The 27093-nt window shown below is 39.8% G+C and overlaps 1 protein-coding gene across 1 annotated transcript in view; it reads right to left on the bottom strand.

Moving 5' to 3' along the window:
* Positions 1 to 9056: 9056 nt before the first annotated feature.
* The window catches only part of Col24a1 (collagen type XXIV alpha 1 chain), a 274801-nt gene continuing 256764 nt past the window's right edge, over positions 9057 to 27093 (bottom strand). The window contains exons 58-60 of the mRNA XM_042280059.2: positions 20081 to 20190; positions 17004 to 17219; positions 9057 to 10501 (exon numbers count right to left, since the gene is read on the bottom strand). Coding sequence (XP_042135993.1) covers positions 10355 to 10501; positions 17004 to 17219; positions 20081 to 20190 — 473 coding nt within the window. The 3' untranslated portion in view covers positions 9057 to 10354. The remainder of the gene's footprint in view (positions 10502 to 17003; positions 17220 to 20080; positions 20191 to 27093) is intronic.

Here is a 27093-nt window from a genome sequence, read left to right as displayed (position 1 = left end):
TTCAATTGTGAAGTGCTACATGGAGATTTGTTATTAAAACTCAAATTTAATTACACATAGTTAACATGAAGTGACTATGAAGGAGTTATCTAGGCATATTAGTTAATAATTTGTTAACCTAGTAAGGAAATATTTGGCTTTTTTTCAATCCATTCTCCAAAAAATAGCTTGGCCTAATTATGGATCGAAGTTTGATAATTTCAGGGACTTCTTTAAAAACCTTAAGTGTCTAATAGTTGCTCTTAGGGTCATGAGCTGGGTCCTTATTACAGCTCTGCAAAGGGGCTCAGATCAGGGCCCATGTGTTTTTTTTCCAGTCTCATCTCTATTTACTGAGGTATTGCTTCCATGAGTGTATTATGGAACTATTATGGAACACTTTTCTGTTGCTGTGATAAAACACCATGACCAAGGCATCTTAGAGGAGGAAGGGTTTATTTGGGCTTCTGGGTTCAGAGGAAGAAGAGCCTGTCATGGCAGGGGAAATAGCGGCAAGCAGCAGGTATGATAGCAGGAGCCGAAAGCTGAGCTACAAGCTTGAAGCAGAAATATCACACTGGGAATGGCCTGAGGCTGTGAAACACACACACACACACACACACACACACACACACACACACACACACACACCTTACTGAATCCAATTAGTGTTGCCCATATATGCACATGGTGTACAGCTGACTACTAGAACATGGCCAACTTACCAAGGGCTCATCCTTAAAGAAAAGGTCCTGTGAGCCCTCACCCCATTTATGTGGAATGTTGACAGGTAGTGACACAAAGCCAGCAAGTTTCACAGCTAGAATAATATGTGGCTATGAAGCCACACTCAAAAATACCAATCCTTCGCTGGGCATAATGATGTACTTAACACTCAGGAGACCTGGAAGGGTGGATCTCTATGAGTTCAAGGGCAGCCTGAGCTATATAGTGAGACCTTGTCTGAAACAAAACTAAAAAAAAAAAAACAAGAACAACTACCACAAAAAAACAATCCTTTTGGTTTTTCACTGACACTTAGGTTTTTCTACATGGAATTAAGTAGTAAACTATTTGGGAATACTAAAACTATTTTAGCTGTGGATTTTATTATAACGGACTATTTTTGCGGATATGTGTACGAGTGCAAAGGTCAGAGGTCAACATTGTGTGTCTTCTCTATAGTTCTCCACTTTATTTTTTAGGCAAGGTCTCTAACTGAAACCTAAGCACGCTGATGAGCTGGACTGGCTGGCCAGCCCCAGGGACACGCCTGCCTCTGCCTCCCAGGTGCTGGAATTACAGGTGCACACCACTCTGCCTGACTTCTGATTGTGTGTTGGGGATCCAGAGGCAGGTCCTTGTGCTGCACGTCAAGCATCTGGACTGAGCCGTCCGTCTCCACCTCTCCTAACTGCGAATTTAAAAAATTAACATTTTGACATCTGTATCATTAAATGGCTTCACTTCTATAAATCAAAAGTATTCAAGTGAAGAACTTGAATATAACATAATAAAGTTCAGGTAAAGATTTTCACTTCTTACTAGCTGAGAGAGATCATCATCCCTGTATCAAAAGTGTCCATTTTATGAAACTGGCTTTCCAGTGTTTGCTTCAGGAAGTGAGAAATTTTCTTGTCTTTGAACTGTAACTTTTTCCTGAACTAGATACTTAATAAAACAAAATTATTTTTAATGTGTGGTTACTAACTTTTTTGTGGCTATGGGTAGTTCTAAAAATCCTACTGCTTGGGACAGCCAAGATGATCACTCAGATTCCCCGTCTGTCACTTCTCTATAGAGGGGCTGTTTTCCTAACTTGGCTCTGAACTAGTCCGGGGTCTGAATCCAAAACACACACATTGCATAACATGGGCCCAAGCTGAGGTGAAAACAGCTTCATCATACCTACCAGCCACAGGCCATCCTTAAACCCAAGTCCTGAGGAAAAGGGGATACATTAACCCGGCTGAGCGCTATCCACTGAAAGCTTAGTCCACACTTCTGCAGCTGTAAACATTGCCCGTCTGACTGCGAGGAATAAATTCGCACACAGTGTGAAGATTCACAAGGTGCCTGCTGCCAACACCATGCCACTACCAGCCTTTCCTTGATTGTAAGGTTGTCAAGCAAGCAAACAGAACCTGTCTGTTTTGTATAGAAAGACCCACATTAACGTTTCATTTGTGGTTAAATAGGTTTTGTGAAGACCGGTATGGCTTCATGTAGGATATTCTGTATTGAAAAGAACTTGGTATTGACTTGATGCCTGTTCTGCCTGCATAGGAAGCACATCTGAGGGCCGGTGAAGCGGCCCAGTGGACAGTGAGTGAACATTCTTACCAAGCAGGCAGGCCTGATTGCCTGAATTAAGGCCTGAGGTCCATAGCAGAAGGGGGAAACTGGCTTCTGAAAGTTGTTCTGACCACAGAAGCACCATACCATGTGTGTGCCCAATGTGACACACAAACCACACAGACATACTAAAAGTAAAAAGACATGAAAAAATGCTGTAAGCCGCAGGAAAATGTAATGGAATCCAGCTACTATGACAAAAGCTACTACTTGGAAAAGTTAATCACCTTTCTGTAGGCCAAGTTATGGCTTAAGAAGTCTTGGTGGTATTTTAGCCTTTATATATATATTAGCCAATTCCAACGATGATTTTTTTTGTACACTATGTGTGGTTCCAAGAACTTGTAACAGTGTATATATCTAAAATATCTATCAAGCATCCAAGGCCAAATGATCTCCTGAACTAAGGTAACACCTTATGGAAACAGCACCTATCTCCTGGGTCAGGTGGATAGCTTTATTTTCTTGTGCAATTTTAGCTGAGACTCTCCTTTCTTAAACAGCCTTACTAACATTATAGACTCCTAACATTTTTACCCAACCACTTTTAGGAATGTAGACTGAGCACATAATTTCCTTTTTTTTTTTTTTTTTTTGATATACTAACCGATATTAGCTCTCAGTTGACCTCCTCCTTTAACCTCTCCCTTTTTGGGTTGTAAAAGAAAGTCGGATGATCACTCCCTGAGGAAAATTCTTACCTGCCTTTATGACCTTGTAGGAATTTGAGCCTGGTGACCTGGCTGGAGGGGAGGATTGCTATTGCTTGGGTTTATAACTAAATACCTCAGAGACTTGGAGAGAAGGAGGGATAAGAAGAGGTTTAAGGAGACTTGGAGGAGGATTTGAAGGAGAGGACTCGAGGATAAGATGGAGAAGAGAAAAGAGAATGGAAGAACTAGATGGGTAAGAACTGGAGAGGAGCTGACTTGATGGGAAGAACTAGATTGAAGGGCTAGAAGAGAGTACTAGAGGAATGAGATGGAAGATGAGGAAGAGCCAGATGGGGAAGAACAAGATCAGGAAGAACAAGATGAGAAAGAAGGAGATGGGAGAGGAGTTAAGAAGGGAAGGAACTAGATGGATGAGAACCTAGATGGGGCAGAACTAAGATGAGAGAATTAAGATAGAACTTAGAGGGAACAGCAGATAAAGGTAGAGAGAAATCAGGCAAGAAAGGAGCTTGGCATGAGAGCAGAATAGAAGCTGTGTAGAGAGAAAACTGACTCAGAATAATAAAGTGCATGGACTAAGGAGTTTTGTGTATACAGATAATTTCCTATCATCAAAAATTAAATTATCAGCTGGTTGTAGATTATTCCTAGATCCTGGGAGAGGACTATTGAGGGGCTGGACCTCCATAGTCCCCATTAAAAAACAAAAACAATTTTGAAAAAAATAATTTTATTACCTTGCCATACTTTTCAAGCTGTAGTTTAATATGATTAAACTATTCTGTCAGTGGGAAGCTATGTTTATATTTTGTAAATAAATAGGTTTTACTTTTGACCAATGTTTATGAATTTATGTGTAAGTATTTTGGTTTGGATATTCATGATGTTTCTATGAATGTACAAATTTTATTTGTACTTAAACACAAGGAATTGTGGATGAAAGATGTTATACCATGATGATGTGTACAGTCTTTTAGATCCAAGCTCACCAAACTCCAGGTGACAGCAGTACTACAAAATGGTGCCATAGATTAATTCCCTAAAACCAAATAAAAACAGAAAGAAATATGGGAAGAAAGAACAGCATCACAGCAGAGAATAACAATATGAAAAGTGGCTAGCTTCTCATCACTGAGCTGGAGACCAAAAACATCAACAAAGTCTGAAAAGACAGTAACAGCAATCCTGCAAATGGGCTGGAGACATGGCTCAGCAGGTAAGAGCACTTAATGCTCTTCCACAGGACCAGATTTTTTCCCTCAACATCCCATGCAACTCACAACTGCTGTTACTCTAGTTTCAGCAGATCTAATGCTCTCCTCTGGCCTCCACGGTCACCTGGATAGAGGTGGAATATACTCACACAAAGACACACACCTACATAAATAAAAATAAAATAAATCTTAAAAAAGAAAACCACCAACAACAAAAAACCCTGCAACCAGCCTGTTGGGATTTAATCCCAGCACTTGGGAGGCCAAGGCAGGCAGACATCTGTGAGTTTGAGATCAGCCTGGTCTACAAAGAGAGTTCCAGGACAGCCAGGGCTGTTACACAGAGAAACCCTGTCTTGAAAAAAACAAAAGAAAGAAAATCCCAAAATTAACCTCCCCTCTAGACCAAACCAAACCAACAACAATAAAAATCCTGCAATAAAGATTTTAATATCTAGAGAAAATACCTTTTACTAATAAAATTACAATAAGTCAAAATCCATTGTTATTAAATTTATGAAATTCACAGATGTATCATGTATGACAGCACCAAACAGGAAGGCTGACCTGTGAGCTGTTAAAGTATGCTAAGGAGAAGTGTGTGATTGATGTACACAAGGTTCAACTTACTATTTTATTTGGAGATAGTCAATACTCACCAAAAGTTGACTGTGATGATTTAGAGCTTGATTCTGTCATCTCTGCTAGAAAATGAAATTAAGGCCAAGATTTTTTTTTTTATTACAGATAAAGAAAAGTCTGCTTCTAGTTATGATGTAATTGCTTATATGACACCAAACCTACTGCTAAGAATAACTAGAAAATCTGTACAGATATAAAAAATAGATGCTTGGCAGATTCAGCGACCCTCCTGAGTAGCCAGGGTGAAGGATTAGGGAAGAAGGAAACAGTGTCATGAGCTGACTTCCCTCAGCACCTTTTCCCCGGAGAAAACTGCTGAACAGAAAGCATCCTGAGCTGTGGGTAGCTGGTGAGCAGAGAGTAACAAGTCAACGGGATGAAACCTAAAGTTCAAGGCTGATGTAGGACCACAGAGTCCTGGTACCCACCCTTGGCTTTCCGTTGAGAAATGAAGGAAATAATAATAAAAAAAAAAAAAAAAAAAAAACTACAAGGAAAGGAAACCTGGAGACAGAATCCGCTCCGAGAAGGCCTAGTGTCAAAGCTATCCCAGTCACTGATTATGGCCAACTGTCAAAAGTAAGTTTACTTCTTCCGTGAGGGAGTGACTGATTATCGATCACAGAGTCTGCCATGTTTACATGCCATGTCTGATATTTATCAAGGGATTGCTAACCATGCCAGAAGAAGAGAAAATGACTGAAAACTAAAAGAAAATGCAACAGCACACATAGATCATTGTCTGGGATAACCAGATACGGACTTTCAAACAGTTGTGATGAATGGCCTCAGTGACAGAAATGGACGATTTTCCCAAGACTTGGGATCTGAGAAAATGATGTAATTTGAATTAAAAAGTTGAGCTGGAGAATTGGCTCAGGATTTAAGAGCACTGGCTGTTCTTCAAGAGGAATCAGGTTCAATTCTCAACACCCACATGGTGGCTCACAATTATCCATAAAAGATTAAGTGGAATGATAAAAATATTTTATCCTTAAGAAGGAAGGCAAGAGAAAAGGAAAGAAAAAAGAAACAAGTTAGAGGTGAGAGACTTGTAAAATAATATGAAGGTAGCAGGTGCAGATGTGAATACAACAGTGTGTTAATTTACTAATTCAAAGCCTAAATTTATCGAATTGTAGTACAAATAAAAATACAGTTATATGCTGCCCACCAAAGACACATCTAAATGAAAGGATGCAGAAAACTTAAGATTAAAAAGGATAAATGTATATCCACTTACCCATAATTTTTTGCAGGTAAGGCTAAGAAATGTGGGACACTAGCAATAAACAAAACAGATTTCATCAGGCAAGTGCCACAGGACAGCAGAGATGAAAGGCATGCCCAGTAGGTAATCAGTCTAACAGAATGGCACAGACCATGTCGGGACTGGCTTGGCATAGCCATCATGTGGCCGCCACTCTCTATGTGCAGTAATAGCAATTCATGGCTTGAAATCAACCACTAGGGATATTTATGCAATGGAAACAGCAAATGCTGGCAGCCAGGATTTGGCCCTTTCTTCCCCTTCCCAGTTGTTTATTAACACACAAGATTAGTTGAATTCAACTAATTATACATATAATGCAAAAATGAAAGCCATAAAAGGAGGAAAGTGATACAGACAGAGCTGGACACCTTAGTGTCCCCTCTCCATAACTGATAGGACAAGCTGACGGCAGCTTTTCAGTATGGGGACAGCAACAAAATGACTTTTTCAAATATCTAAAACAAGGCGTGTACATGTTGATACTGAATGAAGTTTCTCTATTCCAGGATCATTTCCATGGTTTTATATCCCAGTAAAAATCTGTGATACTTTACGAAGACCAAGGCAGTGTAGATGGATCAGCAGTTAAATGCACTTATTGCTCTTGTAGATGACCCAGGTTCAGTTCCCAGCACTCACACGCAGGTGGCTCACAATCATCTGTAACTCCAATTCCAGTGGATCCATGTCTCCTCTGATCTCCCTGGGCTCATGGTGTACAGACACACACTCAGGCACACACATATGCTCATAAAACAAATATTAAAAAATTAAAAGATTAAAAGTGGGGGGCTGGAGAGATGGCTCAGAGGTTAAGAGCACTGCTTGTTCTTCCAGAGGTCCTGAGTTCAGTTCCCAGCAACCACATGGTGGCTCACAACCATCTGTAATGAGATCTGATGCCCTCTTCTGGTATGCAGGTATACATGCAGACAGAACACTGTACACATAATAAATAAATAAATCTTAAAAAAAGAATAAAGATTAGGAGGAAATCCAGGAACTTTCCTTAAGTATTAATAGACATAGGCACATCTGACTTTAAAAGAATTTAACATATAAAATATAAAAATTTATACTTATAAAGCAAATTTTATGGGTTCATGTTCAGTAACATCAGATTCCTACCCGGAAGCTGTCAGGGTAGGAATATTTTTACCATGCAAATGAATAAGCCAAGTAGGGATTGTTCCTTTCTTCCCCGGCACAGACTTTCATTATGGATTCCATACAGCTCTCTTCAGTGATAACACAGACTGCCTAAGTCTTTAATGATGGCAAAGGCACTAGCAGTAGTGGACATCAAACACTGCTTTGAAACCAAGAGTTACTGAGTCCATTCCGAAACCCATTTAACAGTGAGCAAATGGAAGCGCTGAAGACACAGTATAGAAAATCACGCTGCCGACCTTCACAGGGCTGTTAACCATCGTTTCACACATACTGACTGTGCTTAAGGTGATTTGGCAACACACTTAAAACACTATGGCACATTTGGTGGTGCATACCTGTATTCTTAGCATTTGGGAAATAATGCAGGAGGGTTGGGAGTTCAAGGTCAGCCTTGGCTACATAATGAGATTGAGGTCAGCCTGGACTACAATGAGACCCTGCTTGAAAATAAAAATCCAAAACAGAAAACAAAACCAAATAAATAAAATGAGCCATATGAACCACAATGCATGTTATTTCTGCATGTACCCCTTTTCACCCTGTCTCTCCCTCCCTCCCTTCCTCCTTCCTTCTCTTCCTCCTTCCTCTCCCTCCCTCCTTTCTTCCCTCCCTCCCTCTTTTCTCTCTGTCTTTCTTGATTACTCTGTATGTATTTCTTAAATGCTAGCTAGAAATGTCATTTATCATTTGGAATTTTGGAATAAGTAGTTATGTTCACAACAGTCATAGCATGCAGACTCAAATGCAATCACAGGATATGATTTTCTCATTAGAATTAACCTCTGAAAACATTTTTATTTTCCTCCCACATCGAGTCAGACATCTTTGCTATGGTCCCTCTTAAAGTCACATATAAAACACACATAACAAAATACTATTTAAATCATTTTTAAGCACACAATTCAATGGTATTGACATGCTTAAATTGCTGTACAACCAGCAGTAGTCTGTCTCCAGAATTTGTCATCATCCTAAAGAGAACTCCTTTATGTATTAAAGATATTTTCCATTTGATTCCTGCCTCTGCTAATCTGTCTCATGACTTCTGTGTGTATGATGAGTTGGTCTGTTCTTGATTCCTTATGGAAAGGGAATCCTATCATATTTATCCTTTTGTATCTGGCTTAACCTCAGTGTTTTTAAGATTCACCCGTGTTGTATCATACATCAATATTTCATGCATTTTAAGGCTGCAGAATATCCTATTACATGAAAACATTCTGTGGGTTGCTACGTGGCTCTTTTGATAGTGTCTTTTATATTCAAGTTTTTTTTAATGTAGTCCAGTTTATCTAGGATTTTCTCTTAAGTGTGATTTTGGTGTTATTCCCAGAAATTATCATTCAATCAGATGTTGTGAAGGTTTTCTATGCTTCCTCTGAAAGCTTATTTTGGGTCTGATCCCAGGTGAGCTGTTTTGTACTACCAAGGAAGGAAATTGTCTGCCTTTGTTTTTCAGTAGGTGGACACTCAGTTTTCCCAGCCTTCTTTGATGAGAACATTGTCGTTCATCCTCTGGATGGCGCTGACATCCTTAATGGAAATCATTCATCATATCTTAGGCCATGGTTGTTTCTGTACCATGTCCTAATTATGTAAAGACGGGCATCAGGCCCTATACTCCTTCAGAAATCATATAGCATGTTTTATAATAATGAAAACATACATGGCATGGGATGATAGAGAAGTTATTATATGTAATAAATGAGCATGATAATAAATGAAGGCGACAAGACTAACTTGAAATGATTTAAAGTACCTCTTTATTATACATAGGTAAATGTGGTTTGCTGAGGTTAACAGTATGCTTGTAATAGTTGAACAACAGGCTCATCTATACAGCAAGAGGCATAATCTTTTTCTTTGAATATTGAACTAACATTTCTCTGATAACAAGGAAAGACTGACAGGCAGAACTTAGTTTTAGTGGAAAAAAGACCCCCTCAATGCACAATGCTGCTTTAAAGACTATAAAAATCTTCTAAGCACTAACATTATATTTAAGAACAGTGAAAAGGAAAAAAATCAATAAGTACTACAAAGCAAATATTTTCTACATTGCATAAATATAGTTTTATAATTTAAAACAGCAGCAATTTTCAAAAGATTGGCTGAATTAAAACTTTACACAATATTTATATATATACAACATATTATTCCAGATGATCTTGGAGTTTTAAAACAGTATATCACAAACCCCAGTTTCTAACCCAAACCTACCACTGGATATAGGTGACCTAAGATACTTTTTACAGCAATTTAAGGAAGAAAGCAAAAAACAAAAGAAACACCCTAATTCTCTTGCATATACACAAGTTACGACATGCTGGCTTTGATTCCGTGTGCATGGAGAGAACTTTAAAATAAAATAAGGACTTTGCATAAATAGCTTTACTTGTTATTAAGCATGAGACCAAACAAATGGAAATAGGTATTAACAATTAAGACATATTTTGATGTAACCAGTACATACACTCTTAATGACGAAGATGAAGAAAGAAATAGTCTATGACAGCCACAGCACCCTGTTTTGAGAAACAGCACCAGGCAACACACAAAGGCAGCATGGAAGAGGTAGTGTACACCAGCTAAGATTTTATGCCCACGGGGGACCTGAATACAGCTTTGTGTTTGGGAAGGGAAGGTGCCAGAGACTGTGGCTTGCAAGCTTTAGACAGAAACGTCGCACCGTGTGGAGCACTATCCAGTACTGCTCCTCCACAGGGCCCTGCAGCTCCAGCTGTCTACGGGGACGAAAGCATAGGGCACCCTTAAGAATTCCAAGTTTATACATTTTCAGTTCTAGGGAATTCTTTACGCAAACTCAGATCAATAAAAAAAAATTAAGAGAATTAAATACACTATCAATCAGAGTCCTTTAAAAATGCCGTTTCTCCTTAGGAGGAAATCTTTTCTTCCTGAGATTTCTTAAGATTTAGCCGCTGTTTCCCCCTACATTTCATAACAACGTACTTTTCTGTCAGCGTTCCCCTCTGCACCAAGTACCTGACCCACAGCACAGCCTCGGCACTAGCCCAGAGGCTTTAGAGAAAGCACACAGAGCTGCTTTCAATGTAGTGCTTCTGCTCAGTTCTGAGATGAGGAAGGTTTTGGACTTCAGTCACAGGAAGCTGATTAGGATTCTGGGTGTGAAAAAGGAATTTTGCCTTGTGCCAGCTGCCATCCTGAATCTGTAAAAGAAGAGCAAAATGCTTTCAAATGTAACTGCTTCTCCGAGCATTCATTCTCAACAAGCAGTACTGTAGCATGAATCTTAACAGTTCTTATTAATAAAAACAAATCTGAGGCCAGTTATTGGGGTGAATGCTGGAAGATCATAGAATCAGAACAAGCCACAGCTACCTCACCTCCTCGCCAGTTCCTCAGCTGATCCTGTTTCCTCGCACTGGAAGCTTCTGTGTCCTCATCCCAATGGTTCTCAGCTGAACTGCTGCTCAAAGCCTAAAAGCTTAACCAGCCAAATGCTTCTAGTTTCTGGTCCTCACACCTTATATATTTTTCTGCTTTCTGCCATCACTCCCTGGGATTAAAGGCTCACTTTCTGGGATCAAAGCGTGAGTCACCATGCCTGGCTATTTCCAGTGTGACCTTGAACTCACAGAGATCCATGCCTCCAGAAGGCTAGGATTAAAGGTGTGAGTGCCACCATTTTCTAGCCTTTGTATCTAGTGGCTGTTCTGTCTCTGACCCCAGATAAGTTTATTAGGGTGCACAACATTTTGGGGAACACAATACCACCACATTCAGTACCCTTCATAGACAATATGGATTCCCTTCAAGATTTAGACAGTGATGTTAGCTCTTGTGGGAATACCAGCAGCCGAGGCAAGGGGAATCGTAAGTTTGAGGCCCACCTGGACTACATGGTGTGTTTGAGTCCAGCTTGGGTATATAGAGGCCTAACCCCCCAAAATAAAAAAAAAAAGATTTAAAGAGAATAGAAAACATTTAGAACAATACTAAATAAATAGTAGTAATTAGCATCAAATATTAAAAGTCGAGGCTAGTCCTTCCTGTTTCTTCTTTTCCTTCCTTGCCCTATCTTCTTCCCCCTCCCCCATACTGGGTATTAAGGCTAAGTCCTCTCACTACACTGGTCCCTGGGCTACGTCTCAAGACCCTGCATATACTGATGAGATGATAAGCTACCTACTGTGCTAACACAGCACCTCTTTCTTATACTTAAAGACAAGCTCTCACTAAACTGCTCAGGCTGGCTTTGAACTCACTCTATAGACAAGGCAGGGCTTGAACATATGGTCCTCCTGCCTTAGTCTTTGGAGTGGCTGACCCGTCCCATACCACCAGGCCTATGGTGATAGTGTTAATTGTTAACTTGACAGAATCAAGAATCACCTGGGAGACTGGCCTCTTATCATGTTAGTCGGGGGTTATCTTTATTACATTAAGTGGGTGGCAATATTTCGTAGACAGGGGATCCTAGACTACATATGAATGGAGAAAGTCAGCTGGGCCCTAGCACATGTGCATTCATGGATATTATGGATGCTATGTGAGCATCTCTGACTCACAGGAAACCTTTTCCTCCTGTAAGTTGCTCATGACAGAGTCTTTTATTACAGCATCAGGAAAAGAAACTAAGACAGCAGGCTCCTTTTTGATTTCTACTGCCAGAGGTTAATATAAGCTTTCGGCTTCTGATGGACCCCGGTAGCAGATATGAGTTAGAAGTCTGCAGTGTTCCTAATAAGGGTCAGACCCATCTGTTCCTTTTTGAGTATTTATTTGGTGTGTGTGTGTGTGTGTGTGTGTGTGTGTGTGTGTGTGTGTGTGTGTGTGTGTATGTGTGTGTGTGTGTTTTAGGTTAGTGGGGACCAATAAGAGCAGTCCTCTCCTTCTACCTCATGGGTTCCAATGATTGAACTTAGGTCATCAGGCTTTGGCAGCAGACCTTTTACCCACTGAGCCTTCTTGGCAGCTCCCTCTCCCTGTATTTCTTCAGGGTGGTCACTTTTCCTGGGTACAAGAGGACTAATTATCACAATCTGTGTATTAGGTACCGAATAGCCAGAATTGCGTTGTTAGAAGCATTGAATGGTAATCATATTGAATCATCTTAGGTTCCCATCCCTCCCCCTTCTGTGGTTTTCCACCCAAATGGCTTTCTTCTCTGTTCTTTCTAAGCCTTCTGCTTCCCACATTACTGCAGCCTCTGCTATTTATGATAAATGATATGGTCAAGACCCATTATAAAAAGTTCTATGTTAAATATTCAACGAGAGAAAGCAGAGAAACACAGTTGCCTAAATTTGTGCAGCTTTTTATTCAGAAGCCAATCTACTTGCTCATAGTCTTGTCATGGTCTGAATTTTAAAATTTGAAGGATCTTTAGTGACTATTTAAGCTAATATCTTCATGTTAAAGCCAAGGCCATTGATGTTCACCAATAAGTCATTTGTCTGATGTCATAAGGTTGGTATGATAACCAGACCTAAACTGTTGGAAAGACACTGACCTGTCAAGCAGACACGGAACATAATGCAACTGTTAGATTCATTCACTGACTCATCACGCAGACATCGAATGTGCTGCTGAACATTAGGCATAATTGAATGCGCTGTCATTTCTAATTTTATTACAGTGCTTGGGAAATACAAAGGTGACTAGCTTGGTTCTGACCTCTGAAGTAAACAGCTTAGCAATCTCACTGGGAAGAACAGACATAAATAAGTGATTCAAGATCATGTAAGGCAAGGGCAAGTACAGCCTACAGACAAAGACTGCATACAGTAAGGGCAAGATGTATGGTACAGAAAGACACACATACTAAATTCTTCATTGCTAGAGAAGCCAGGAAACATTTTAGGAGATCCAGAATTACCTGGTTCTTAAAGAATGCCAGAAACTTCCAGATGGTGAGAGAAGTCGAGAAAGACATTGCAGAGGAAAGGGAATGGGCACCACCAACAAAAAGGCAAGGGCAACACCACCCCCACCCCCTTCCCGCCAAACCAAGTACAGATACAGGTCAAGTATGCAGCTGTGAAGTCATAGCATGCAGTGGGAACAGGTAAAGTGTGCAGCTGTGAAGTCAGAATGGGGTGAGAACAGGTAAAGTGTGCAGCTGTGAAGTCATAGCATGTGGTGGGAACAGGTAAAGTATGCAGCTGTGAAGTCAGTCTAGCATGGGGTGAGAACACCACCTGGGAAAATGGAAATTCAGGCGCAGATACTTTCCTCACATATGCAATGGGACTAGAACCTGCTTTACAGGGCTGGAGATCAAATGAGAGTTCAAGCCAACATTGCAAGCTGGCTGTGAGGTGTGGAATCTGGAGCTGTGCATACCTGTGGTTGCTCACTTGCTTCTCCACTAATTAGCTGATGACCTCCAAGAAGTTTCTCAAGCTTTCTGTACCTTCACTTTCTTCCCTATGAAATGGGACTCATCTTTTTTTTTTTTTTTTTTTTTTTTTTTTCTCAAGACAGGGTTTCTCTGTGTAGCTTTGCGCCTTTCCCTGGAACTCACTTGGTAGTCCAGGCTGGCCTCGAACTCACAGATCCGCCTGACTCTGCCTCCTGAGTGCTGGTATTAAAGGCGTGCGCCACCACCGCCTGGCTGCCGAAATGGGACTAATCTTATTTGTTTGTCTGGGAGACAATCTCATGTAGCCAAGGCTGGCTCTGAACATCTAATCCTCCTATCTCTACACTGTAACTGCTAAATTTACAGTGTATACTATCAAGGCTGGCTTGGACTAATTTTTTTTTTTTTACAAATGTATTATGACTAATAGAATAATATTGGACTGTATGTTCAATTACCATATAAAATCAATCAATAAACAGTGCAATTATTATTATTGTTGTTGTTGTTGTAATAAATAGATCACTTTGGCTGTAGAATAGAGTAGCAGCCAGTGAAAGCCCAGCCCAATCTAGAAAGGTAGGTTGGGGCCTGACTTGCCGAGCTGTATCCCACTCATTGATGCTCAGATTGCATCTCAGAGGTGCTAATGAGCTACTTCTAACTAAGAAAGTTTCTGGGAAGGACTAAAAGTTACATGAACTTGTTGGGAATACTGCTCTCTCTCTTTTTTTATATATAAGAGATTTTCTAGTCATTTTACATATCAGCCACTGATTCCCCTGCCCTCCCTTCTTCCACCCCCAGTCTTCCCCTCCCCCTAAAACACCCTCCATTCCCACCTCCTCCAAGGCAAGGTCTCCCCTGGGGATTCAGCCCAGCCTGGTACATTTAGTCGAGACAGGTCCAGTCCCCTCCTCCCTCCACCAAGCCTGAGCAAAGTGTCTCAGCATAGGCCCTAGGTTCCAAAAAGCCAGCTCATTCACCAAGGACAGGTCCCGGTCCCACTGCCTGGGGGCCTCCTAAACAGTTCAAGCTAATCAACTGTCTCACTTATTCAGAGGGCCTAGTCCAGTTCCATGGGGGCTCCTCAGCTATTGGTTCACAGTTCATGCATTTCCACTAGTTTGGCTATTTGTTTCGATATCTCTTGCTCATATAATCCCTCCTCTCTCTTGTCGATTGGACTCCTGGAGCTCCACCTGGGGCTTGGCCATTAATCTCTGCATCTACTTCCATCAGGGACTGGAGAGATGGCTCAGAGGTTAAGAGCATTGGCTGCTCTTCCAGAGGACCTAGTTCAATTCCCAGCACCCACATGGTGACTCACAGCCATCTATAACGAGATCTGGTGCCCTCTTCTGGCCTGCAGGCATACATGCAAGCAGAACGCTGTGTACATAATCAATGAAGACTGCTCTCTTTCAATAAAGAGAGTAAGAGCAATCTACTTTTGACCATTTACCTATGAAAAGAAATGTAGAAAAAAAGGTCTCTAAGAAATGGCAAGAGATGTTGAATCATGGACCTAATTATACATTAAGGTGGAAAACAATGCTACTTAAAAATAATTAATGAAAAATTAATTATATATAACTAAGTTTGTCACAGTATCTATGACTTCATTTCAGTAGGAAAAAAGTGAGCTAAAAGTCAAATACCAAGAGGGCCAGTCAGTCCACAACTGTATTCATATTTAATTGTGTAAGAGTTAGCAAAACCAAATAAAGTAACAATTCTATGACTTGTCTTCCATGTAGCATAACGAGCATATAGAGCAAAAATCATGAAACAAATATATTTATGTGCATGCTATATCAGTCAATTGATGAGTTGAGCTATCAATCCACTCATTCATCTATCCAGATATAATTACCTCACCTGAGGACTAACATCTATGCGTTAACATCTGTTTTACACATAAAAATACATAAAAAGGGGTTGGAGAGCTGATTCATCAATTAAGAGCGCATACTGCTCTTATAGAGTTTGGCCTCCAGCACCCACATTAGACAGATCACAACTGCCTATAACTCCAGCTCCAGGGCTCTGATACCTCTTGTAGCTTCCATGAGCACTTGTACATACATGGCACACACAAACACACAAAGATATGCACACAATTAAAAATAAGGGGCTGGAGAGACTGCTCAGTGGTCAAGAATACTTGATTTTCATGCAGAGGATTCAGGACTCACAACCATGTATAATTCCAGTTCAGGTGACCCAGTGTCTGACCTAAAAAGGCATCTGGCACACATCTGGTGCACATATATACATGTAGGCAAAACATTCACACATGTAAAAAAAAATCTTTTAAAATAAGTCTTTAAAAAAGACATTAAAAGCCGGGCGTTGGTGGCGCACGCCTTTAATCCCAGCACTCGGGAGGCAGAGCCAGGCGGATCTCTGTGAGTTCGAGGCCAGCCTGGGCTACCAAGTGAGCTCCAGGAAAGGCGCAAAGCTACACAGAGAAACCCTGTCTCGAAAAACCAAAAAAAAAAAAAAAAAAAAAAAAAAAAAAAAAAAAAAAGACATTAAAAGACCATAAATAAACTGGGCATAGTGGCACATGGGGGGCAGAGGCAGGTGGATATCTGAGTTCAAGGCCAACCTGGGCTATATAGTAAGCTCTAGGATATCCAGGACTACATGGAGAAACCCTATCTCAAAAAACAAAACAAAACAAAAATCCATGAATAACCTATTAACATAATACAAAATTGACAATATATACATTTCTAGATAGGTAGATATAGATAGATAATGGTTGTTTATGGAAAACGTAGGTATGCTAGGGACCTTAAAACTTAGAACCCTTCTGTAGTTCCAGTTTGCAAGGAAAGTCCTATTCTCATCATTTTAAGTCACATTTCTGAAAGTGCCATTCTGTGGTGATATTTTATATGTGCACCCCAATAAAACTTATCTGGGGATTGGAGAACAGAGCCAGCCACCAAATTAGACATAGAGGTCAGGTGTGGTGGCACACACCTTTAATCCCAGCACTTGAGATCTCATGCCTTTGCCACCAAGTGGGAAGCACACATGCCTTTAATCACAGCACTAGGAAGGAAGAAAGGTGGCAGGGCACAGAAAGGTATGTAAGGCGTGAGTAAACAGGAAGTCTCGCGCTAGAGGCTGAGGAGTTGGTAAAGTGAGGTTGGCTGTGGCTTGTTCTGTTTCTCTGATCTTCCAGCTTTCACCCCAATATGTGGCTCTGTTTTTTTTTTTTAATTTTTTTTTTATTAATAAGACCATTTTAAGATTTGTCTTACATCTGGCGTTCAAGTGGAAGAGATTTGTCTGGACCTCTGAAACTTCTGTCTACACCATTCTCTTACCTTGCAGTCATCTGAGAGGACTTTAGGTTCAAGTAGAGTGTTTTCTCCAAAAATCTGACCATTCCATCCTTTGAAACTAATCGGCAATCCTGGGCCATCTGCTTGTGTGCTTGTCCACCTTGGGGTGCTTAGACAGTGAACGGTGATAATGTGGGTGGCTTCTGAGCTCAGCAAATGAAGAAAGTTCATCTGTACCTTGCCAACTCCAAACTCCAACTGGTGTCATAGAAATAAGAGTCATGTTATAAACATGATGATACAGGGAATTTCAAGGAAGGGCAGCCTGAGAAATCTGAAATTTAAATGCCAATAGGTGGAATGCTGGCAAAGGTTTACTCATTGGTTCCTGGTGGTGGTGGTGGTGGTGGTGGTGGTGGTGGTGGTGGTGGTGGTGGTGATGTGTGTACATGTGTGATCTCTGATTCTGATTATAAGGGTAGAAACACTGCTGTCAGACTACCAAGGTGATGCCAGTGGGCATGGACTGAGAAAGGATGTTGACAACAGGTTTTTTTTGAGTCTGTGTGAACTGGCTGCAACATATCATTAGGCTACTACATACAATAGTCTAATAAAATAATTTTATAGTGTTATTTGCAATACAGTAATAATTGTTATTTTCTTGGCATAATGCTATAATCTGTTTTTTCATGAAAGTCTTCATTTGAGATTACTTTTGTGTGAATTTCATAAGATATGTTACAAGTTTGGAAAAATAATTTGGTTGAGTAATTTTAATTTTTGGTCAAATCCTAAGGTAATTGCAAACTGAGTCAGCAAGAAATGTTTACTAAGGGAATGTATACATGAACCAGCCTTAACTAATAGCATGTACAGTACAGGGGAAAACAGGAATTAGCAAGTCTGACTATACATTCCCATATTTGGAAAGGGGAGTAAATGTTTCTGTAGCCCCACACAACACTACCACTATCACCATCATAATCATCATCATGATTACCATGGTCATTATCATTGTCAGCATAATAATCATCATAATCATCATCAATATTACCACCACCACTACCACCACCATCATTGTCAATACCACTACCACCACCATCATTGTCAATACCACCACCACCACCACCACCATCATCATTACCACCACCACCACCACCATCATCATTACCACCACCATCCATCATCATTGTCCACCACCACCACCATCATCAACATTGTCACTACCACCACCATCATCATCATTGTCAACACCACCACCACCACCATCATCATCATCATTGTCAAGACCATTACCACCATCACCATCATTTTCAAGACCACCACCACCATCATCATTGTCACCACAACCATCATCATCATCATCATCATCATTGTCAACACCACCACCACCACCATCATTGTCAACACCACCACCACTACTACCACCCTCATCATCATTGTCAACACATATTTCCATATCGAGTCAGGTATGTATAGAATACCAGCCTTCCCCAGCCTTGGTTACCTTGTTGATAAACTGGGGTTATAACACCCACTTTGTGGGTCTGCTAAGAGCCTTAACTTGGTAGATTATGACAATTTTCTAATTGTCAGGCACTAAACAATTATTTTTCAAAATTTTGACTGTAACTATCTTAGAATATGTCTATTAATTGTTTTGATTATGGTATTACTAGTTTTACTATTCAACATTAGTAAATTTTCACACTAAAAGCACAAAATAAAACAGCAAAGGTGATTATCCACTCTCAGCCACAGAGTAGAGCAAGCCCTCCAGTAGCCTGTGGTTTCACTCCCCAAGGAGCTGCTCTTCACACACATTTCTGATTTCTGGTCTTTCTATTACCTACCAATGGGAGAATTGATTTAGTCATGGAAGAAACTAGCACATTGTTCTTACTGCTTCTATCTGGTTTGTTCAAAATTTCCCTTCTTTTGTCTCCTTTCTACAAAATCTTCAGGCAACTCCCAGGGCATTGAGGATTAGAATATGGATGCATGTTTTATACAGAGAACTGTTGTGTTCTTCATTTAGAGATACGTGGGTCCCCTAGGGATGGAGCAGTCCTCCTTCCTCTGTTACGGTGAAGAGTGGTGAATGTCCACTGACTGAGATTGCACAGTAGAAAGCCCTGCTCCGTGAAGGAGAACAACTCATTGAGAACCAGCTGCTCACTGTGCCTTTAAGCCTTCTTAAGATGGAGAAAACACATGATAGGCATGTGCCAGCTCTTTGCCTATGAGAAAATGGCAAAGCCAGTTTAATCAGAAAAAGAAAGAAGTACAATTTTTATTTCAAGATGTTATAAACAGAACTGAGCTTTGGGTTTTTAAAATACTTGTAACTGTCACTGTTGTATGAAACTAATCTACATTTATTCTAAATAGTGTGTTTTCAGACTTAGTCTCAAAATGTTTAAATAATATTCAGTGAATGTTTGTTCTAAGTCAATCATATAAACCAGCAAGCTTCTGTAGCAAAATTCTCTTAATGATGATGCAATTTTCAACAAAGCTGTAGGTAATGGATTGCTGATCAGAACAGTGCAGCTGATCAGAGGTTTTCTAAGGTCTGTGCAGGTTTGAAAACACAGCTCCATACTGTGCAAGCTTTAGGGAATGTAAGAAACAAGATCCATGGAATATACCACACTGAACCAATCATAAGGCACCCAGTCAAACTTTCAAGATTTATGGCAGTTAACTTTTTTTTTTTAACAGTGAGAACTGGAGAGATGGCTTAGCGGTTAAGAGCAATTGATGCTATTGCAGAGGACCTGGGTTCAATTTCCAGCACCCAGGTGGCTCACAACCATTCATACCTTCAGTTCTAAGGAATCTGATGTCCTCCTTGACTTCTCCAGGGACCAGGTATGTACATATTGCACACACATATATGCAGGCAAACACTTCTTACATATAACAAAAATAGATCTTTAAAAATATTTTTAACAATGAAAGTATTTCTCATATATGATAGAGAATGAAGGGTAAAGGGCACATTTTAATTTTATTCTTAAAAACCCACAATTATATGACAGAGTTTTTTTTTAAATCCTTGTTTATGAATACTCTACCGTACACAAGCACATGTCCTAAAATTCGGTACACACCTTTGTCACAGAAACAGGAGATAAACATGTTTGGCCACCAGCACTAAAATTGCAGAAAACCTCAAAGGCATCCGAAGAGCATCCAAGATTTGGATCAATCCAGTATTTTCCTGTTAATTTATAACAAAACCACAAGGTTATTTCAACACTCTACAAAAATTGCATGGACTTATATATTGTGACAGCTAAGAATGAAAACTCCTGAAAAGAATCTATGTTGGCAGAGACTAATTGGCTGATCAGAAGTTCAGTACTGGGGAGAGACTGGAATGTTGTAGGCCCAGAGGCTAATTACCTAGTCTTGGGCTAGTTCTAGGGTCCCCTAGAACAGTTATTGCCTGCTCACATCTGTTTCTGGACTACCACCTTGTGACTAATAGATAGAAACCTTTTAGAATCTATTGATTTAGCAGACCATTAGCTTCCACTGTTCCAAAGCTAAGAATGTCACCAGATAGCATCTTGGGCCTATGTAAAAGCTTCACCCATCTCACCGTAACCGCCTCTGTGATGTACCTACCAGTGTATTTAATTTGCCTTGATTTATATCTTTCTGTGTTGTGTACTTCATAAAACCACTTCCACACATTGGAACGTGGAATTTGGGGTAACTTAAATCTGTGTTTCTGAGCCATAGTCGCTCAAAATGGCCCTAAAAGAAACTGTCTCTTATTCCCCTTAAGATAAGAGCTATGGTTTTTATATACATGTTGACATATCACAATTTTATCTGTTAAAATACATAGCTGGTTGTAAACACCTATGTTTAGCGAGTGAATGAAGGCTACATGCACGTAAAATTGTTACCCAGAACTGTATTTTCAAGAGCCTATCAATATGAAAAGCATTTCGTAATTTTAACCAAAATGATAGATAGACTGAGTTCACTGCTTTGGATTATGGATAAGTAGGTGTTGGTTAAGGCCTTCCTGTGAGATGGCTCAGTGGACAGAGGTGCTTACCACTAAGCTTCATGACCTGACTTTGGTCCCTGGGACTCCCATGGTGGAAGGAGAGAACTGACTTCTGCAAGTTGCCCTATGATCTCTGCATACTCACTGCGGCATGTGTGTACCCACACAAAATAAATGAATGTTAAAAAAAATTTAAAAAGGAAAAGGTCAACTAGAAGAGAATTATCTGAAGTTACACAATTATTATTAAAGTTGTAGTTAATGTATATTTCTGGTCTAAATTATTTATAGAGTTTAAAATGGAGATTTCATTTCAATAGAAATGATTTCAACCTAGCTGAAGAAAATAATAGTGATGAGTAAAAATAATAAAATTGGGCCGGAGAGATGGCTCTGAGGTTAAGAGCACTTGCTGCTCCTACAGAGGACACAGATTTTATTCCTAGCCTCTACATGGCAGCTCACAGCTGTCTTGTTATTCCAGAAGATTCAGTGCTCTCTTCTGGCCTCCCCAGGCTCTGCTGCCCACCTGTGGTGCACATGCACACATGCAGACAAAATTAAATTCTATTTTATTCTCAGAAAGAGAAATACGCAATTAAACAGTGACTATGTTTGTGTTCTTCCCTTCAGAGCTGGAAGTGGGCAGGACTGAAGTCTCTATACCTCGTTCCTGCCAGCCAATCTATAGCTAAAGTGAGGGGCAGAGAATAGAATGGTTGTTTAGGAAATGCTCAGCTTGAAAGGCATGTAGTAGCCTCCTGATTCCAATGACAGAATATTCAAATAGCATCTGATTCCAAAAACAGGAACAGGAGCTTTGGAATCATGTGCTTCAGCTTTATTGCGTTAAGAAAACAAGGCTGTCAAATAATTTTTTTTTATCAAGTGTCATTTTCTACCGCAGGCTGAGATTATGTTCCTTTCTACCTTAGAGAATCCTCTAGCTCATCCCGAGTTTCCCCTGCCTCCCAAACACCCTTCAATCTTGTCCCTCCACCCTTCTAACATGCCCACAGACACATATTTGCTGAACTGGTAGTTCAAAGGCAAGGGCTGTACTCAGCGAGGGTGACTTTCAAACTGCAGTGAGCACAACCCATCTTAGTGGCTCCACCCAGCAGAGCTGCTGGTTCATGAAGTCCTGGGCGCGGCTTGAGAATCTGCATTTCAAATAAAAATCTAATTGTCGTCCAGGGACCATGTTTGGAGAACTCATTTTTTGACAAAGAAGGAAAGAGTGAAGGACTTTTGCCTTCATCAGATTCCTTCAGAATCCTCAATATTTTATACATCCGTAGAATTCATAGCTGATTTCTCACCGGAATCCCATACAGACTTCCAGTTTTATCCAAGGGAGTAAATGCACACCCTCATCCATCATCTCTTCAATTTCAAGAAAATTTTTCCTACTACTGTGTGAGATATTTTTGTATAGATGAAAGTTGTTCCTTCAAGCTTTCATCCTCTGTGTGGTGGCATGCTTTGAATTCAGGTACCGTGTTGCACAATGGGGATCTGGCAGGAGATTCATGGTAATATGAGACATAGTTTATCTTTTTTTTTTTTTTTTTTTTTTTTTTTTATTTAAATTTTTTTTTTTTTTTTTTTGTGATATATATTTTTTATTTTACAATACCATTCAGTTCTACATATCAGCCATGGGTTCCCCTATTCTCCCCCCTCCCACGCCCTCCCCTTACCCCCAGCCCACCCTCCATTCCCACCTCCTCCAGGACAAGTCCTCCCCCGAGGACTGTGATCGACTTGGTAGAATCAGTCCAGGGAGGTCCAGTCCCTTCCTCCCAGACTAAGCCAAGTGTCCCTGCATAAGTTCCTGGTTTCAAACAGCCAACTCATGGAATGAGCACAGGACTTGGTCCCACTGCCTAGATGCCTCCCAAACTGATCAAGCCGATCAACTGTCTCACCTATTCAGAGGGCCTGATCCAGCTGGGAGCCCCTCAGTCTTTGGTTCATAGTTCATGTGTTTCCATTCATTGGGCTATTTTTTTTTTCAATAATTGAGTAAAACTGAAATTTATTATATGCCACAGTCGTCCTAGGGACCTCCATGCTATATATATAGCCTCTATGGTTCTATGGGTTGTGGTCTGATTGTTCATTTTATATCTAGAATCCACCAATGAGTGAGTACATACCATAACTGTCTTTCTGGGTTTGGGTTACCTCGCTGAGGATGATTTTTTCTAGTTCCATCCATTTGCCTGCAAATTTCATGCTTTCATTGTTTTTCTCTGCTGAGTAGTACTCCATTGTGTATATGTACCACATTTTTTTCATCCATTCTTCCGTTGATGGGCATCTAGGTTGTTTCCAGGTTCTGGCTATTACAAATAGTGCTGCTATGAACATAGCTGAGCATGTATCTTTATGGTATGTATCAGCATTCTTTGGGTATATGCCCAAGAGTGGGATGGCTGGGTCTTGAGGTAGTTCGATTCCTAATTTTCTGAGAAACCGCCATACTGATTTCCATAGTGGTTGTACAAGTTTACATTCCCACCAACAGTGGAGGAGTGTTCCCTTTGCTCCACATCCTCTCCAACATTGGTTGTCATTGGTGTTTTTGATCTTAGCCATTCTAACAGGTGTAAGGTGGTATCTCAGAGTCGTTTTGATTTGCATTTCTCTGATGATTAAGGATGTTGAGCATTTCTTTAAATGTCTTTCAGCCATTTGTAGTTCTTGTTTTGTGAATTCTCTGTTTAGCTCTTTAGCCCATTTTTTAATTGGACTGTTCAGTGCTTTGATGTCTAGTTTCTTGAGTTCTTTATATATTGTGGAGATCAATCCTCTGTCAGATGTGGGGTTGGTGAAGATCTTTTCCCAATCTGTTGGCTGTCTTTTTGTCTTATTGACTGTGTCTTTTGCCCTGCAAAAGCTTCTCAGTTTTGAGAGGTCCCATTTATTAATGGTTGTGCTCAGGGTCTGTGCTGTCGGTGTTTTATTTAGGAAATGGTCTCCAGTGCCAATGCGTTCAAGAGTGCTTCCTATCTTCTTTTCTATTAAGTTTAGTGTAACTGGTTTTATGCTTAGGTCTTTGATCCACTTGGACTTGAGTTTTGTGCATGGTGACAGATCTGGATCTATTTGTAATCTTTTACATATTGACATCCAGTTATGCCAGCACCATTTGTTGAAGATACTTTCTTTGTTCCATTGTATAGTTTTGGCTCCTTTGTCAAAAACCAGGTGTTCATATGTGCATGGATTAATGTCAGGGTCTTCAATTCGATTCCATTGGTCCGTATGTCGGTTTTTATACCAGTACCAAGCTGTTTTTATTACTATAGCTCTATAGTAGAGTTTGAGGTCCGGGATGGTGATGCCTCCAAGGGTTGCTTTATCGTATAGGATTCTTTTAGCTATCCTGGGTCTTTTGTTTTTCCATATAAAGTTGAGTATTTTTCTTTCCAAGTCTGTGAAGAATTGTGTTGGGATTTTGATGGGGATTGCATTGAATCTGTAGATTGCTTTTGGTAAGATTGCCATTTTTACTATGTTAATCCTACCTATCCATGAGCATGGGAGATCCTTCCATTTTCTGATATCTTCTTCAATTTCTTTCTTTAGAGATTTAAAGTTCTTATCAAAAAGGTCTTTCACTTGTTTAGTTAGTGTTATCCCAAGGTATTTTATATTATTTGTGGCTATTGTAAAGGGTGATGTTTCTCTGACTTCTTTCTCAGCCCTTTTATCATTTGTGTATAGGAGGGCTACTGATTTTTTTGAGTTGATCTTGTATCCTGCCACTTTACTGAAGGAGTTTATCAGCTGTAGAAGTTCCCTGGTAGAGTTTTTGGGGTCACTTATGTATACTATCATATCATCTGCAAATAGTGAAAGTTTGACTTCTTCCTTGCCAATTTGTATCCCTTTGATCTCCTTTTGTTGTCTTATTGCTCTAGCTAGAACTTCTAGTACTATATTGAATAAATATGGGGAGAGTGGACAGCCTTGTCTTGTTCCTGAATTTAGTGGTATCGCTTTGAGTTTCTCTCCATTTAATTTGATGTTTGCTGTTGGCTTGCTATAAATTGCTTTTATTATGTTTAGAAATGTTCCTTGTATTCCTATTCTTTCTAAGACCTTTATCATGAAGGGGTGTTGGATTTTGTCAAAGGCTTTTTCAGCATCTAGGGAGATGATCATGTGGTTTTTTTCTTTCAGTTTGTTTATATGGTGTATTACATTGACTGATTTCCGTATGTTGAACCATCCTTGCATCCCTGGGATGAATCCTACTTGGTCGTGATGGATGATTGTTTTGATGTATTCTTGGATTCGGTTTGCCAATATTTTGTTGAGTATTTTTGCATCAATGTTCATGAGGGAGATTGGTCTGTAGTTCTCTTTCTTTGTTGCATCTTTGTGTGGCTTGGGTATCAGGGTAATTGTAGCCTCATAAAAAGAGTTTGGTAGTGTTCCTTCTGTTTCTATTGTGTGGAACACTTTGAAGAGGATTGGTATTAGTTCTTCTTTGAAAGTCAGGTAGAATTCTGCACTGAAACCATCTGGTCCTGGGCTTTTTTTAGTTGGGAGACTTTTGATGACTGTTTCTATTTCTTTAGGGGTTATTGGTCTATTTAAATGGTTTATCTGGTCTTGATTTAATTTTGGTATTTGGTATTTATCCAGAAAATTGTCCATTTCTTCCTGGTTTTCCATTTTTGTGGAGTACAGGTTTTTGAAGTATGATCTGATGATTCTCTGGATTTCCTCATTGTCTGTTGTTATGTCTCCCTTTTCATTTCTGATTTTGTGAATTTGGGTGTTCTCTCTTTGCCTTTTGGTTAATTTGGCTAGTGGTTTGTCTATCTTGTTGATTTTTTCAAAGAACCAACTCTTTGTTTCATTGATTTTTTGTATTGTTCTCTTGTTTTCTATTTCGTTGATTTCAGCCCTCAATTTGATTATTTCCTGGCGTCTATTTCTTCTGGGTGAGTTTGTTTCTTTTTGTTCTAGAGCTTTCAGTTGTGCTGTTAATTCATTGGTATGGGATTGCTCCATCTTCTTTATGTGTGCATTTAGAGCTATGAATTTTCCTCTTAGCACTGCTTTCATAGTGTCCCATAAGTTTGGGTATGTTGTACTTTCATTTTCATTGAATTCTAGGAACTCTTTAATTTCTGTCTTTATTTCTTCCTTGACCCATTGATGTTTCAGGTGGGTATTATTCAGTTTCCATGAGTTTGTGGGTTTTCTATAATTTTTGTTGTTATTGAGTTCTAACTTTAAGGCATGGTGGTCTGATAAAATACAGGAGGTTATTCCAATTTTTTTGTATCTGTTGAGATTTGTTTTGTGTCCAAGCATGTGGTCAATTTTTGAGAAGGTTCCATGGGGTGCTGAGAAGAAGGTATATTCTTTTGTGTTAGGATGGAATATTCTGTAGATATCTATTAGGTCCATTTGAGTCATAACATCTGTTAGGTCCTTTATTTCTTTGTTAAGTTTCAGTCTGGTAGATCTATCTTTTGGTGAGAGTGGTGTGTTAAAATCTCCCACTACTAATGTGTGGGGTTTGATGTGCGTTTTAAACTTTAGTAGTGTTTCTTTTATAAATGTGGGTGCTTTTGTATTTGGAGCATAAATGTTTAGAATCGAGACTTCATCTTGGTGGATTTTTCCTGTGATGAATATGTAATGTCCATCCTGGTCTCTTTTGATTGATTTTAGTTTGAAGTCTATTTTATTAGATATTAGGATAGCTACACCAGCTTGTTTCTTAGGTCCATTTGCTTGGAAAACCTTTTCCCAGCCCTTTACTCGGAGGTAGTATCTGTCTTTGGAGTTAAGGTGTGTTTCTTGTATGCAGCATATGGATGGGTCCTGTTTTCTAATCCATTCTGTTAGCCTGTGTCTTTTTATAGGTGAGTTGAGACCATTGATATTGATGGATATTAATGACCAGTGATTGTTAATTCCTGTTATTTTTTTGGTTGTGTTGTGTTGTCCTTCTGTGGTGTATGTTGGTGTAGGATTATCTATTGCTTGATTTTTCATGGATGTGTTTAGCTTCTTTGGGTTGAATTTTCCCTTCTAGTGCTTTCTGTAGGGCTGGGTTTGTGGACA

Source organism: Peromyscus maniculatus, chromosome 6 (genome assembly GCF_049852395.1).
Source record: "Peromyscus maniculatus bairdii isolate BWxNUB_F1_BW_parent chromosome 6, HU_Pman_BW_mat_3.1, whole genome shotgun sequence".
NCBI classification, from domain to species: domain Eukaryota; kingdom Metazoa; phylum Chordata; class Mammalia; order Rodentia; family Cricetidae; genus Peromyscus; species Peromyscus maniculatus.
Note: the sequence above shows the minus strand (reverse complement) of the source record. Positions and strands in the feature narration are given on the sequence as shown.